The sequence below is a fragment of the Cyprinus carpio genome, chromosome B12 (genome assembly GCF_018340385.1).
Source record: "Cyprinus carpio isolate SPL01 chromosome B12, ASM1834038v1, whole genome shotgun sequence".
NCBI classification, from domain to species: Eukaryota; Metazoa; Chordata; class Actinopteri; order Cypriniformes; family Cyprinidae; genus Cyprinus; species Cyprinus carpio.
In genome coordinates, this window is record NC_056608.1 from 23,380,353 (window position 1) to 23,398,393 (window position 18,041).

General features: G+C 34.3%; 1 protein-coding gene across 1 annotated transcript in view; it reads right to left on the bottom strand.

Annotated features, from left to right (window-relative positions):
- dock1 (dedicator of cytokinesis 1) overlaps nt 1-18,041 on the bottom strand; it is a 238,154-nt gene that overhangs the window by 142,706 nt on the left and 77,407 nt on the right. Inside the window, exons 24-26 of the mRNA XM_042735997.1 lie at nt 14,999-15,069; nt 12,010-12,116; nt 5,155-5,282 (exon numbers count right to left, since the gene is read on the bottom strand). Coding sequence (XP_042591931.1) covers nt 5,155-5,282; nt 12,010-12,116; nt 14,999-15,069 — 306 coding nt within the window. The remainder of the gene's footprint in view (nt 1-5,154; nt 5,283-12,009; nt 12,117-14,998; nt 15,070-18,041) is intronic.

Below are 18,041 nucleotides of genomic sequence, written 5' to 3' on the forward strand. Positions count from 1 at the left end.
TAATGCTGCCAATTTAAGACATGTCCATGCAGGACATAATCTTGTGTTTTTAAAATAAATATTATATTAAACTAATGCATTTTTAAATGCATTCACTCAATAATTTTCTCATTTGACACAAACTCTTTGAGCAGATTTGCTCACCAAATAATGATACATGCAATTATTTAGGATTAATTTGATTTATTAAAATAGCATGTCAATTTATTAATTTTGGATTTATTTAATTAATTATGATATTATTTATTATTAATTTTATTTGTTTGAATAGAATTTAATGTGAGACCTCCGTTCATCTTCGGAACACAGTATAAGATATTTTAGATTTAGTCTGAGAGCTTTCTGTCCCTCCATTGAGAATGTATGTACGGTATACTGTCCACATCCAGAAAGGTAATAAAAACATCTTCAAAGTAGTCCATGTGACACCAGAGGGTCCGTTAGAATTTTTTGAAGCATCGAAAATACATTTTGGTCCAAAAATAGCAAAAACTACAGAGTCATTCTTTAGAGAACTGAAGATGAACACAGAGCCGAGCCAGATAACGAACAAAAGATTGACTCGTTCTCGAGTCAAGAACCGTTTCTGTCGGATGCGTCCGGTTCGTGAACCGAGGAGCTGATGATACTGCGCATGCGTGATTCAGACTGACACACAGCGCGTCTGAACCGAACTGGTTCTTTTTGTGGTGATTGATTCTGAACTGATTCTGTGCTAATGTTATGAGCGCGGGTAAACCGAAGGCTTGAATCAAGGGCAATCATCGCCAATGAAGTCATTACGTCGAGCTCAAAAGAACTGGTGAACCGTTTTCTTCAACCGGTTTATTGAATCAAACTGTCCAAAAGAACCGGTTCGCGGAAAAGAACAAACTTCCCATCACTACTGGTGATCTGAAAACCGATGCAACCGGTTCTTGACTCGAGAACGAGTCAATGTTCTCGTTCGTTATCTGGCTCGGTTCAGTCAGTGTACTGTTTGAGTAAATGAATTACTCTGGGATATTGGTTTATTTGAACTCAGAGGGGAGTGTCAGCCATGTTAAAAAAAGTTAACGGTTCTTGACTCGAGAACGAGTCAATGTTTCGTTCGTTATCTGGCTCGGTCAATCAAACGATTCAGTTCGATTTGGTGAACTGGTTCAAGAAGATCCGGTTACATCGAGTGATTCGTTCGTGAACCGGATATCACTAAACTGCAGTGTTGTGAACACGCTCATAACAGACCCGGAAGAGAAGTCAATGCTGAATAAAGTCGTAGTTTTTGCTATTTTTGGAACAAAACATATTTTCTATGCTTCAAAAAATTCTAACTGACCCTCTGATGTCACATGGACTACTTTGAAGATGTTTTTATTACCTTTCTGGACATGGACAGAATACCGTACATACATTTTCAATGGAGGAACAGAAAGCTCTCGGACTAAATCTAAAATATCTTATACTGTGTTCCGAAGATGAACGGAGGTCTTACGGGTTTGGAACGGCATGAGGGTGAGTCATTAACCCTCTGGAGTCTAAGGGTATTTTTGGGGCCTGGAGAAGTTTTGTCATGCCCTGACATTTGTGCTTTTTTCAGTTTCTTATAAATATCTAAATGGCTAAAGTCAATCTCACTGTAATCAGCACAAACTAGGATATAATAATATGTGAGCAGCATGTATGTACATGATTGTGTTTTTGAGAAAAAAAAATGTGTGGTTAGTGAAAAACTAAAAATGTTAAATCACTTGAATAAGGCAATAAAACACATACAGAAAATTGGTTCCCAGGAATTTTGAGAACTGGAGCTTGTAGCCTAGAATTTTTTTTTTTCTAGATGATGTGAAAATCATCTTGTTTTACTCACTTACAGAAAACAATATATTGATTTAAATTTTTTAAGAACACACTTTTTGTTGGTAAAAGTCATATGTGAGTAGGCGTCAAATATCATGAATTCACACCTGAGAAGACAAAGTCCTGCATAATGAGCTGCATAATGAGCCATTCAGTCAGCTGTGTCACTGAGAGGGATGAGTTACAAGAAAGAATGTGAGGACAAAAATAAATGTATATAATTTTATGTTTGTAGTTTATTTAGAATATATTTAATTATCCCACAACATAATTTAATATTCACTTGTGAGTGCAGTTAAACAGTTTATTAGGAAAAATCAAAGCTGACTTTCAAACTGAATTTTTTTGCATCATTACTCCAGTCACACAATCCTTCAGAAATCCTTTTAACAATCTTATTTTTCTACAAAAAAACATTTATTGTTATTATTATCATCATTATCATTATTATTATTATTTATTTATTTTATTATTATTATTATTATTATTATTAATGTTGAAAAGAGCTGAGAATATTTTTTTTTAGGTTTTTTAGGGGGGGATAAATTTAAAGAACAGCAATGATTGTTACATTTGTTACAGTTACATTTATTGGTACATTTATATTATTTACATCAAGCTTTTGAATGGTATAGTAGCGTATATTGTTATTGAAACTTCATAATTTTTCACTTGATTATACATTTAGTCAGGAATTATAGTTTGGAAAAAGTCTTTGGAAAAAGTCTAACTAGTAAAATGTTTACACGTTATGTGAAAACTAGTACAAGTATATAAATAAATAGAAAGAGACTTACTCATGTTTATGATCTCTGCTGAATAAAGTGCTTCATTCTTTTTTTTTTCTGAGGAAATCCAATCTCAAATCCTCAACCACATCACATCTTTTTGGGGTGAATTATGTCTTATTCCTCTCATCGCAAAGCAAACAGTAAAATAATAAAAACTGAAGAACAGTCTCGCTGCGTTGTCTTCTGTTGTGTGGGCGTATTCAAAAGCCGCGCCTCAGTGAAACATTTGAATCTCAAAAGCGCGCTCGGCGCGGGGGCGTGGTCGCATTAGAAGATACTGAAGAGAGACGTGAAAAACGGACATCGCGTTGTTTTTCATATGGATTACTTTATCACAGAATATTTGTTTTCAGCAGCACTTGTTTAGTTTAAAAGTAGACATGTCAGGCTTTCTATAGATGTCTCTGTGTTGAGTATTCACTGAGTTACAGTTCATTTTAATGACGCATTTGTATCTGAAGATCAGCGCAGACAAAGGCTGCAGACAGCACTCCTTGTTTGTTATCTTTATTTTATAAGTGCACAAGGTTTGTTGTTATTATGTCTGTATACAAAAAAAAGTAGACCCTTTACAGATTCGATTGATGTATTGCACTTATCTGTACGATCAAAACTGAAAGTGTAATTTAAGTTCTTTTCGGGGTTATCAGGAGAAAATACCCCAAAACGCGTATACGCGTTAATCGACTCCAGAGGGTTAATGACATAATTTTAATATTTGGGTGAACTAACCCTTTAATACTATTTATTAAAATAGCATGTCAATTTATTAATACTTGAATGAATAAAAATTAATAAATTAATGAAAATAAAAATCAATGAATGAAAAGAAACTACAAAGTCAGTATGAAATATTTATGGGCAGTAAATCGTGTTTTCTATTCAATAGTGATTAATGCTGATCATAAAATATACTTTTTTATATTTTAAATATATTTTGAATATTAATGCTAATAACTGTGTTGAAGTGAGTTAGTGCTGCGGGGAATCATTGTGATCAATGTCTAACGCTGCTGGAGTCATGTTTACTAGGCAAGGACAGATATACTGAATTAGCACAGTAAAGAGATTTCTTCAGATTTCACTGGTGTAAAAGCAAACTGCATCAGATCCAACGCTGTGAGCTGTGTGTGTGTGTGTGTGTGTGTGTGTGTGTGTGTGTGTGTGTGTGTGTGTGTGTGTGTGTGTGTGTTAGAGGGAATCCTGATACACTCACAGCAGGTCATCAATTATTAAACAAGCTTTTGCAAGGTCCTCCTCAAAGGATGCTGCTGATCTCCAACCAGAGATGAGAGTGAGAGAAACAGAGCTCTGCGCTCGACTGTGACGTGTGTATTACGCAACACACACGCACACAAATAATGGTTCAAAGGATGCTTCACCCACAACACCAGGAAGTGAGGAAATCAGTGACGTCCATCCATGCATGTGTAAAGCAGCGTTATTTTAGTGTCTTCTAGACACTATTATAGTTTGTATTCATATTTTTAATTACTTTTTATTTTACTAATTTAATTTAAATTCATTTTTCCAATTACATTCTAGTTAGTTTTAGCAATTTCGCTGTCGTTTATATTAAATTAAATATTTAATTTTTAATATTTTCTGCTTTTATATTAATTTTAATTGAAGTTTATTCACTTTGTTGTGTTTTTGTCATTTTATTAGTTCCGTTTTTTAATGTCTATACAGTTTATATACATTTTTTATTTCTGTTTTAGTTATTTTGGTACATTTCATTTTTATATCCTCTGCTTTCATTTTATTTTAAAGTTTTAAGAATTCTATATTTTGCATTTTTTTTTTTTTTAAATAAGCCTTTATTTTTTTATTTCAGTTTTTGTTTTAGTTTTTTAACTACATCAAGGTAAACTAAATGAAAATGTGAAATGCTGGCTTGGATACTAGCTTAAAATATATTTAGGTTTTTATTTTTTTATGTTAACGATAATAACTCTGGTGTAAAGATGGGAACAAAGACCCAAAGTAAAGGCGAGAGAGTTTAATGCACTGTTTACTGTGCAGCATTTCATTGCTCTATTATTCAAAACCACTCAATATACTAAATGCACCTGGCTAAAATACTATATGCAAATGAGGCTGTTTAAAAATGCACTTATTCTAAAAGTAGTGCTAAAGGACATTTCATTTTACAGAGATGGTATGGAAGTTTTCTATTGATCATGATGGCAGTAATTGATCATATGATGGAGAAGAGAGCAGCGCGTCTGGATATCTGCCCGGTTAAAACACAGTCGAGGACCGTAGAAGCCAATTAACAGTCAGAACACGAGCCAAAAATTAATTAACTATAATTAAATAAACTCGCATCTCTGAGTGGGTCACATACAGGTCACAAAAGTTGAAGGATGTGACATGGGATAAAAACAGATTTGGCTTTCAGTGAATACTGCACTTTAGGAGACTTTGCTTTTCCATTTTGGGGTGAACTACTGCTGTAAGAAGAAGAGAGCTGTGTGTGTGTGTGTGTGTGTGTGTGTGTGTGTGTGTGTGTGTGTCTCACCACGTCCTTCCTGTAAAGCACCTCCAGGATGTTGCTGAGCAGTTGGCAGCAGGAGTCCAGCTCCTCATGATTCTCCAGGTGAAGTTTGAGCTGCTCCGTCATCAAAGGCAACAGGATCTCTCTGCAGTCTAAACACACACACACACACACACACACACACACACACACACACAGCAGGTGAAATAATCTCTTTACACCCTGAAGTGAGCAAACCCGCAGTCCTGAAATATAAAATATATCAGCCTACTAGCCAGCCTGTTTTTAAAGCAATAAATAAATAACTACAGACCACACTGATAGTGGTAATGTTGTATGAATTATATTAGTTTTATAGCAAGAATGTTTTTAAATTGATAGTTAAATTAATAAATAAAATAAAATGGCATAACATTAAAAAATAAATATTTAAGTGTCTAATTTGTAGGTGACTAACCAAATGTGAGTAAATTAGTGTCATTGTTAATAATATTAATTTATAATTAAAAATATAATATATAATGAAAATATAGATGTGAACATGCTGAAATGATATATATATACCGTATATATATATATATATATATATACACACACACACACATATATATATATATATATATATAAAAGCTTGTGCTATAAATTGTCAAGGTAAGCACTTGGGAACACTTAATTTCAAAATGGCTAAATATTTTCTGATTAAAAGGCTTCGACTAAACATCTCTAACCTTGCAGAAGACAGCAAAGTGATTTTTCTTTTTCACACACACAGTAAGCACTTGGGAACACTTAATTTCAAACAGAAGACAGCAAACAGATCTCTCTCTCTCACACACACACTTCAAATTGCAGACTGACATCTGCTCCATAACTACAGGAGAAGAAATCAAATAAATGCCATACAATCAATAAAACAGGAAATGGGCGTGGCACATAATCTGTCAATCAGTGTGGTAGGCGGAGCTTTGCTAGCATGTGTGAGAGCTGAATCAATGTAAATCTGTTTTTCTGGAGCAAACACACGCAGGAACTCCCGCTGGCCTTCCTGAAAGCTCATTTATCATGCTGTTCAGGCCAGTTTAAACTCTCACAAATAAATCCACACTATCCTTTTACAATACGCTTATGCATTAAATAACTGACCTGCCCGTGAACTTTGAGACGGCACTTTACAGGCAGAATTAAAATCAGGGTCACAGCAGAACAAATCACAGCGCCTGACATCAGCAGCGAGCCGGCTTTCCTCAAATGACACCTGACTTCTGCTTTCCTTCATTTTACTCAACAAAGACAAACTTTTGCACAAGCTATTCCAGGACAGAAGTCTGTGATTCCCAGGACACGTCAACAAACACACAGCTACAAACAACGCCAACAAACAGCCATTTATTTCAATAGATTTCTTGTAATCTACATGGTTTTCAATGCATCGACTAGTAAAGCAAAGCGCTGGCAACCTCAAGGTCATGAGTTTAACTCCCAGAAAATGCAAATGCTTATAAAAAAATATTATAAATCTGCCAAATGAAAAACATTAAACATTTTAAAGAAAAAGCTTAACAAATGTCATCCTCAGACGCTTCTGATGCACACTACAAATAAAAATGGAAAAAGTAGTTTCAAAATTGGCTTCACAAGTTTTTTAAAGCCTGCTGAGCAAAAAAATAATAATAATTAAAAAGTACCAAGCTGAAACCATGCACATTAGGGATGAATCAAAAATCGATTCAAATATGTAACAATTCAAATCAGTTGAGACACTAAAATATCGCGATTCCATCAGGGGTAAGAGTTCATATGAATGTATGTCTGAGGGGAACTTACCGTCTTTAGAAAAGTTTAGATGGTATTTTTTTCTTTTCATCTTGCTTCTGTATAATGCATATTAAAGTTCATAAGTGCAGCGCTGCTTCGTTTACAGCGGAAACCAATAAAATGCTTTAAGTGCCACCTGCTGGCAGAGAGTGAATCTGCGTCTCATTCAGCTCGTCTACTGTTTCTGTTTCATGCAGATATTTGTTTATGTATAGTTTCACAAAACTGAAGTCAAATCATTCTGTTTTTGCTTCAAATTTTGAAATTATGCAATCTAATTTAGATTAAAAACTGCTCATGTTGCATGTATGCTGCATCTTTGTTTGGATCATGATTAAAATGCAGTGGTTGCCTCTAATTTTAAATGGAAAGAGCACAGACAAAGTCTTTTGTTTACATGAAGAGATTTCTTTTATTTGTGTTATTTATTTGATTTGGGGCTTGTTTTAAAATTTCAATTTAGTTATGTTGTTTACATTTACATTATATTTAAATTTTGTTATTTAGCAGATGCTTTTATCCAAAGTGACTTACAGATGATGACAATAGAAGCAATCAAAACCAACAAAAGAGCAATAATATGCAAGTGCTATATTAGTATTATTATAGTGTTATATTTCAATTTCACAAAGAAACGTACATCATTGTGCCCAAGCAATAATAAAAGAACACATTTAATTTATAATTTGTCTTCAATATCATTCTGTTAAAAAAAAAAAAAATTGTGAATCGAATTGAATCATGACTTGAGTGAATTGTTACATCCCTAACGTACATTTCGGAGAAACAACTATTCGTTGAATTAAGTTTTTATGTTTATGGTTTCCCTGTTTTTTATGTAGAGATATACTAATAAGTGCATATTATATGACTTGCTGGAATATTTGATTCTGATCATGATTATCTGTGGTCAAATGTTTCCCACATTCTCTCTTTTCTTGCATAATGAAATAATTTAAACAGAAACTTCAACTGCTTATTACTATTATGTTTTTTAATGTGGAAATATGTGGTAATAAGCTGCATCATTTTTTTCAGTGAGTTATCACTCTGTTGAATTGTGGCCTATCATTGTGGCATGAAGGATTTTCCATTGAATTGTCTCTAAACATCACAATATATAAACAAAAAGAAAACAAACAAAAGATAAATAAATGCATAAACATTCAAATATAAATAAATGACATAATGAGTGCTAAAGTTGTTTTCATTGATGTGCAACCTGTTCATATATGTTAACATCTCAAAAAATGTGTTTTAGGGTTTCATGACACTTTAAAGCATTTATAACCTTTCAGATGAACGTTGATGGTACTAACAGTCGCATTAAACAGCTACAAATATTTATCTAGCGTCTGTGTGTTTAGAGAGGGAAAAAACAGTTACAGGAGACACGGAGAGACTGACCCAAACCTCAGTCAGAGAGGATTTTTACACAGAGAAAGTGTGTCTTGTGTTTTTAGATTTTGAGGAGAAATATCTTCTATACATTAAGCTAAAGAAGCATTTGATAAAGAAGCACAGTCATCCTTGTTCACATTCAGTTTTGTGCCTGACTTTTGAGGATACTGCAGTTGTTGAAAATGCATATGGAAAACACATCAAATTCAGAAAATATTCTGTATCATAAGAAAGCTGGATTAAGGGCTCTAACATTTGGAATGGCTTTCACACTAGTGCAATGGTGCCTTAAAATACCATCTACTGTAGGTAGGCAGCACACTAGGTTTCGGAACAGATTGAGGCTAGAAAGTGAGAGAGAGACCAAAGAAGAGAGAAAAGCACAGAATCTTCATCTTCAGGGTACCAAATTAAAATTGTAAAACCAGGGGAAAAGTTTAAATATATGCTTCATCAGGGTTATTACTTACTGTAACAAAAGTAAACTAAATATTACATAAAAATAATTTAAAAAATAATAATAATGCATGCATAAATGTTCAAATAAATAAATGCATGTAAAAATAATTTATGCATTGAAACGCATAAATAAATGCCTATATAAATGCATGAATAAGTGCATACATATATGAACAAATAAATAAAGACTGTATGCTCCAAGTCAAAAGGCACAATCTTTGTCAATTGGAGGATGATGAAGCCAATCATCAGTCTATGTTTACTGGAGTGAAATGCACATAATCACAGGCTTTATGTGCTCCACGATTTCACACTGATGTGTGGCACCAATTTAAAATCTACATTTTCTGAAGAAAAATGTGAGTGGTGCTTGACCTTTGTTAAGATCGGAAACCTCAAGAATGAGTGTTAATAATAGTCATGCTCGTCTTGCAAAACAACCATTAAATCTGCATATTAACATGCTGTCAAACAGAATTCAGAAATTAATTTCAAAATAACGCTCAGACAGAAACAAAATGCAAAATCCTCTGAAAATGTCATTTGCACGAGTCAACAATCATGTGAAGTTTACATTAGATAAATCTGTTAAGAATAAATGGAAGTTGACAAATCTGTGTTGAAGTGCAATGAACCACACACACACACACACGCATTACTCAGAAAAACAACAAGAAGTGACAGCAGCCACGAGCGCTCAACACATTTGTTCAGGTTACACTGGCTCATTGGTAGGTAATTTATTCAAGTGGATCTGTTGGCAATGGAAAGCACATTCTGGAGGAATCAGCGGCCTCCAACACAATCTGAGATGAGCAGTACTTCAGTGAGAGATGACAAAAAGATCTACAGCTCAACAACTTCGCAAAACTCATTTTTCCACTACTACTGGTGCCAAAAAAACTGGCAGCGCTAGAAAGACCAGAGGCAGCATTCAAAGCAGTGTGACAGAGGTCTGAAGAAATGATAAACTCTTAAAAAAAATAATTAATAATAATAATAATTTAGTCAATAAATAATATTACTATTATTTAACCAGCATGCAAAAATATGTTCACTGGTCAAATCTATATTGTATTGTATTGTATTATAATTCATCGTACATGAGAACTCTTCCAAAAAATAGTAATAATTAAAAAAAATTATAATTTAACAAACAAAGAAAATAGAATAAATAAAAAAAAACAATCATCTAGGTCATTTAAAGTTAACTAAATGAAACTTAGTAAGGTCTGAAAGACAAAGTCATTGATGTATAAAATAGAATAGTATATATATATGTGTGTGTGTGTGTGTGTGTGTGTGTGTGTGTGTGTGTGTGTGTGTGTGTGTGTGTGTGTGTGTGTGTGTGTATAAGCCAGGTCACTGAAGCTTGACATCATCTTAATAATTAGAGGCAAATCTTATAATATAATATAATATAATATAATATAATATAATATAATATAATATAATATAATATAATATAATATAATATAATATAATATAATATAATATAATATAATATTTGCTGTACATTTGCTGTATAATTTAACAAACAAATAAATTATTATATATAAATTATATATAAAATATTCAGATTTTATAGATTATGTGTCAAATCTCCAATTTTATTTTATGTTAAATTAATTTAATAATACATACATATCTAATGTACCACATGCTTGCGGATCATTTACCAAATAATCTGATTATTTATACTTTATAATGAATCAAATTATTAATTGGGCTCATTCATTAAATCCTGATTTCTTTCAATCGTTCCTTACGAGAGCGAGAGAGACTGAAGCTCATGAGACAGCGCATGGACGCGTGATGAGTGATTTAATTAAGTCAGAACAGGAGACACATCCACAGATAATTACTGCTGAATGACGTGCATCTACTTACAATCTACCCGCAGAGCTGCCATATGTCACTGCTTTAACAGCACACACACACAACATCCTTACACACCGCATCATTCATGCCATTCACAAACATTCATGAGAATTAACTGGATTTCTGCAAGAAATGTCCCAATACAGAACTTTCTACAGACAACTGCATCATCATAACAGTAGATAAAGCAAGTATATGTGCTTCTCAAATCAGACATCAATATGAAAGTTGTAAACACGATGGTTGTAAACTTTCTTCTTTCGTAAGGGGTTTGGCGTCACGGCATCTTTGTTTTCAAGCAGAATGCTAAAGAACGTGACTCGTATAATCCTGTATAATTCAACCAATCCGATGACAACTTCGACACTGCTGAAGTGTTTTCACTTTTGTGTCCGTGGGCATGACGTGTGAGGCTGAAACTACCCGATACATGATGTATCTTGTCTTATGGAGTCATGCTTTGTGTTGTGTGATTTGATCTATTTATAGATTCATTCTTTGGTTTTTGTCTTGTATTGAATTCTAAGTGAAAGATTACACTGATGTCCGAGTTACAGTCTTACTATGTGTCAAGTTCAAAGTTAAGAACGCATCCCGGTGCATCGAGCTACTTACCCAAACACGTCTTTGGTGATAATTCGAATATTTAGTCAATTGTTGTTATGATACTGTTAGTTTTGTTTCTTGATTAGATTAATGAGTGTGAGTGAGTGTTACACCACCATTGTATTTCTGTTGTTATTTTAGAGGAGTTCAATTAGGGCGTTTTCCCCTTGTTAGTTAGTTTAGAGGTTAGGCATAAGGATTGTTTTGTTTATTTCTTTGATTTGGGTGACACTCCTTTTTTGTGCTAAATTTCTTTTTTTTTTTCTTTTTCATCTTTGATCTGTTCCACACCCAGTAACAATTGTCTCACTTAAATGTTATGGTATCATCCCTCTTTAACATCAAGCACGAAACATTTATTTATTTATTTATTTATTTTAGACATAAGCATAACAGTATGGTCAGCATGATTTTTTTATGTCTCTTGTGCTTTCCAGGGTTGCATTTAATTGATTAAAAAAATAAAAATACAACGAAATCCAATTTCTATTGGGCAGGTCAAGTTAAAAAAGCATCTATCACCTTACTGTAAACATAAGGCCTCATATTTTACTCATCAATAACATCAGAAGAGATGCTTTTACACAAAGCGCACCAATCACAGCATCTCATGCAGCTCACAGCATGAAAGCACCATCATGCAGCCGGTGTCAGACAGTGACCTTTAGAGAGAACACATCTGTGTGTGTGTGTGTCTATGTGTGTGTATATACATACCATGCTGAGTAAACAGGTCGCTGTGGACGATGTCAATCATGCAGTTCAACTTCTGCTTCACAAGACGCCCCAGAGGAACTTTGAGAATAAACTCACTGAACAGCTTACTGGAGAGAGAGAGAGAGAGACAGAGTCAGTGCTGCTTTTAACAGCACCACCAGAACTTAGTTAACGCTAACAGGTGTGTGTGTGTGTGAGAGAGAGAGAGAGAGAGAGGGAGTGTGAGACTCCTCTCTTCTCATCTTCATTTGCTGTTGAAGTGACAGTTCATTTCTAAAACATGCTAAGTGCCATGGGCTATACCTCTCTGTCCTCATCTCAACACACACACACACACACACACACACACACACACAAGCCCAGGGCACAACAGGAGAGAAGCAGCTCTTTTTGTGGAAAGAACTGGCACTTGAAGAAAGCGGGATGAGAGCAGTCTGGCAGACGATGACAGAATTCAGAGATGGCCTCATTCAGCGTTTGTTTGGTCTGTGTGTGTGTGTGTGTGTGTGTGTGTGTGTGTGTGTGGGACCCGCAACCTCTCTGCTGAGCAAACACACTTCTGTGACAATGAACTCTGAGCAAACAGTGCAATGCTAACACGGTGTTTGCTAACCAGGCCTCCAGTCATTTTTCTGTCCTCAGTGATAGTGAAAAGTGCAAAACACATTTCCTGAAGCAGTTTTCATGAACGGGCTCTTCCAGCATTGGTCATTCAAACAAAAGTCCCGTCCCAAACTCGTGCTATTACTCGGGATGCACAACCATCAGATTCATGTTCTGATAGAGTCACAGAATCAAGGTGAATCAATGACTTCCTTACTTTTGTCTCTGCATTTTAAACTGTGAAAATGATAAATAATGATAAAAATCATCACCAAAAATATAAGAAAAGAGAAAAAGCAAAATTAAAAGGGAAAATAAAAAGAAAAAAAAGAAAAAAGTAAAGGGAAAAAGTGAATCAAGAAACTGAAAATAAAGGAGATTAGGAAAATGAAAAGAAAACAGAAAGGTAAAAGAAAAGAAAAATAAAAAAAAGAAAAGGACAAAAATAAAAGCAAAAGCAAAAGGTGAGTCATGGAAAAGTGAAGTAAAAGAAATAAGGAAAAGGGAAAGAGAAGAGAAAGTAAAGGCCAGGTTTTCTCTCTGGTAGAGAAGATGAGTGTGGGGGTGTTGAGGTGGGGGTGGTTGAGGAGGAGGGGATGAAGAGAAGAACAGAACAGAATTACAGCGAGAGACCACTTCAGTCAGGACACACATAGATCTCAACGCTCAAGAGTTTCTCCAGAACATCTGAGACCATCCAGCACTAAACTAATCCACCATCAGCTGCTGACCACTACTTTATATGCCTGCACACTCTATTCAACAGCTCTCAGTCTAAAAACATCACTTACACAAGCACACAGATTACTCAGGGAATCAAACAAGAATCCCGCTGTTACAAAACACCTTGTGAAAATGTCATGTCTGGGAAAATTGGTTTGGTGAGGAAAGGCCGTCGTCAGCTAAACTCCTGAGACGCAGCAGGATTCATGTCTTCATCTATCACCGTGTGCGTGCGTGTGTGTGCGCAGTAAATTTAGCCATCACAAGAGCGATGTAACTCCATTATAATGCCACTCAGGGAGGAACACATTATCCAGACCAGCAGACGGGATGGGCGAGTGACCGCCACATCTCCACGGCAACGGGATCACTTTGCGCTGATTGTGTTTCGAATCTAAAGCATGTGAGAAATGCTTGAGCAGAAAAGCGATGTGGTAACGTTAATGACATACGAGCAAAACTCCACTGGTCAGAAAGATGTTAATGACAATCCCATCTAGTGTTTGAGGAGCCTCAGACTGAAGAACTCCATCATTCACACCTGATTTCATTAGCAGCCTCTCAGAGTCACTTAGAGAGAGAGACACACACACAGGAGCAGATGAAAGACACGAGGAGAGACGGATGGGATGAGGACCGGCAGCTAGAGAGACAGGAGGAAATAAGAAGCATGGGGAGAGAGAGACAGGGTGGGGATAACTGTCTTGCTTTTTGTTTGTGAGAGAGACAGCATGAAAAAAAAAACAGAAAAATGACAGGATGAGGACAGAGTGAGAGAGAGACAAAGAGAGTGAGACGGGATGGGCATGGAGACATGAGGAGAGAAAGACAGGATGAGCGACAAGATTGTTGTATGAAGAGGGATTTTTGTGTTTTAAAGCTAAGGACAACAATAATTGTGATAAAAGAAGATGAAAAAAATAAATAAATAAAAAAACAAGAATAACATAAGGGTAATTCTAAGTTAATACAGTTATTGGACAGATGACAATCAAATTTCAGCTAAAAAATATGAGGCAGGATGAGTAACAATATCATTTGTACGTACTTTATTAATTTCAGAAAATAATTTGCATGTTTAAATCTTATAAAGACATTTCGGTAAAAAAATAAAATAAAAAATATAAAATAATAATTAAAATATAATATAAAGTAAAAATTAAAACTGAAACTAAACTAAAATAAAATAAAATAAACTGAACACAATTATTAGCTGGATAACATCCAAATGTCAGCTTAAAAAGATGAGGCAGGACGGGCAACAATATCGTTTGATAGGGTTTATTAATTTATTTATTTATTTCAGAAGGGAATTTTTGTTTCATTCAGCATATCAAATATCATAGACATCCACTCATATGCTTATAAAAAATAAAATGAAATACAATTAAAATAATGAGACAAATAAAAGAATGAGACAAATTAAAATAATAAAATAAACTAAATAAATTTAATTAAAATATAAAATAAAATAAAAATTGTTTTTTTATTATTATTATTTGTTGCTTACAACACTCTGCTGCAAAACACTTTTCCTTAAACTCATTTACTTTTGGCTGTGTGCAGACATGCAGTATTAAAACATGCTACTAACAACAACAGTTAATAAAAGTCTTTATTCAAAAATATATATATATAAAAGGATATTCAGTAATAAACTCACCTGAGCTCCTTTGGATCAAAGACCAGTTTCAGATCATTGACGATAGTTGGGACGTATTTCAGTGCAGCACCCTAGAATTCACAAATATATATACAGTATATATATTAGCATGATCAATGCTTTAAAAATCCTATAAAACATGCTAAATAAATACAAAAAGAGGGGAAAATCAGGGTTAGTTGGCATAAAAATAAATCATTTTAGAGGATTGTGTTAATTTGATGAATTGTGCTGCCCAAACAGGATGAACAATAAGGAACTGCATGGAGGTGTCAAGAGCCTCATTTAATGATTATCATAGACACGGCCGCTGAGATTCCCATCAGTCCATTTGTGCTCAGAGCAAATCCAGCTGTGCTGAACGGCCTGAAGAGAGCAGCGTCAATGAAAGATGAACCTCATGCAGAGAAGACGCTTATGAAACACAAATACTGAAACACTCTCCAACACCCCGATCAATAGATGATCAATGAGTCATGAGAATGTGTGTTTTCTCCTCTTAACACTTAACTACTGACAAACACTCATCTAGAAATCTGAACACTACCTTACACTCAACCAACAAATGGTCCAAAAGAGCAACTGGCCTTTATCATGTCAAATGCAATGCAATGTTCAAAATAAATAAATAAATCTCAACAAATGTATTTATTCAAATAGAAATAAATAAATAAAAATAAAGCAAACAGCAACCAAGTTTGAGTATGTGAAATAGAATAGCTGAAATCTGAATGAATGAACGAATAAACTAATGTTTATCTGAAAGTGAAATACATAGTCTGAAAAAAAAAAAAAACTTTCCGCATGTAAAATAAACTGTCTAAAAAAAAGAAGAAGAAATAAGAATGGCTTAAAATCTAAAGTTTAAGAATGTGAAATGCAATGTCTGTAATATATATAAAACCAAACAATTAATAAAAATATAAATACAAACAAACAAGTTTCAGAATGTGAAATACAGCAGGTTAAAAGAATCTGTAAAAATATATAAATAAAAAATAAGGTATAAGGTAAAAATAAAGTATGAAATAAGTTTCAGAATGTAAACAAACAAACAAACAAACAAATAAATAAATACATGCATACATTAACATAAAATAAATTTCCTCTATCAGTCTAGTCAAATGTCCAGAATCTGTGAGAGTGACACCTGTCAATCACAGATGTCACACCTGTCCAATCCCAGAATCTGATGCAGAATGGGAATGTGTATTGATAAGTTTCTCCAGCTGATATAAATCTGTTTGGCTCTTCCAGTACTCACAAGGATGTTGATCTTGGAGACCTCACCTGATTTTCCAACTAGGTTGTGTTCATGTATGTTCCTTATATAGACCCTAGAACAATATTCAATCAGATTTTTGGATTTCGGCATTCTGTTTAACTTAATTAAAAACTAATGTTAGACCTACCTAATAAAAAATTTATAATATTATACATTGGATTATTATAAATTGAATTACATATTTCAATTTAAATGTAGTTTGCCTTAGACCCCTATATATAGTTTACTTATTGCCCAATAACTGAATAAAATGAACGAATGACTGAAGTAACGAATTGAAAAAACAAACAAACAAACAAATGAAACCGTCCAGTGCCAAAGCCACACCATTTGTGCAGCCAATGTTGTTATTTGTTTAAAAATGCTTGTTAGTTTCAACCAATGGTTTTGTTGAAATGACCAATAGCGGGCTGGGGGTGTGTTTTGGAAAGCTGTTTTCAATTTAGTTTAACACTAGTGGTGAACAAATGATACACTTCTTCTTCATTTCCCTCTAAAACAACACAAAGCAGAAAAGAGAAAAACAAACCCATGTGCAGTAAAAACACCAGCACAAGCTCTGTTTAAATAATAAGTGTGTGGTCATGTGAACACGATGTACTTCAAGCTGACGTGTCATTACGCTCACGTCGTCACTTGCTTTCCTGCTGCGACAAGGCCAGCGGAGAGAAAAGCACATTCCTTCCCTTCACAGTCCATCTTAACAAGATCAATTTTTAATTTTAATAAAAAACCACTAAGATCCGGGCCAGCGGCACACCTGCATCGCTCCAGGCAGACTCACGACCCGTCCAGAGGGTCTGACGCTGAGTGCGTGTGTGTTAGAACAGAGGTGTGTTAATGCAAAAAAGAAGTGACAGGAAAGGTCAGTGACAAACAACACTGCACACAAATGGAGCAGGAGGAGCAGAGAAACAGATGGAGGAGAGGAGGACAGATAGAGTACCTTGAGGAGAAGCTAAAGATTGTGAAGCCAGAGCCACAGTGGACAGAGGAGGAGACCAGGGGACGAGAGAGAGACACAAACACACACTTCAACACATGAGAGACAGAAACATACATATTCATGACTGACAGAAGAAACAGAGCAGCATTCTGGGAACGTCCTGAGATACAGAGCCTCCATATACACATTTTGCTCATGTTGTTCCAATCCTGACTTTGCTTCTTGTGAGGAAGTTTTCTTTTTTATACAGTGAAAGTGTACATGGTCATTTTAAAAAGATGTCTCCTCTGCTCATCAAGGCTGCATTTATTTACTCAAAAATACAATAGAATCTGTAAAATTGTGAAATATTTTTTTTTTTTTTATTTAGAGATCTTTTTTATTTTTGTGTGTTTTATATTTTGTTTTTTTTTTGTGTTGTGAAGATGTGTTTTTTGAGTTTTTTCTCCAGTCTTCAGTGTCACATGATCCTTTAGAAATCATAATAATATGCTGATTTGATGTTCAACAAACATCTATTATTATTATCAATGTCAAAAAACATTTGTGCTGCTTCATATTTTTGTCGAATCCTTTTTTTATGAATACATTTTTTATCTTTACTATCACTTTTGACCAATTCTTGATGAATAAAAGTATTAATTTCTTTCAAAAATGTTTATTTTTAGAATATTTTTACACAGATCAAAATGTTATTTAATTTTCTCTCAAATCTCATTCTTATTATTACATATTCAAATATGCTGCATGATGACGTGTCAGATAGATAAAATGAGTAATACTGAAGAAGTTAGTAGCATTAAACCTATGCA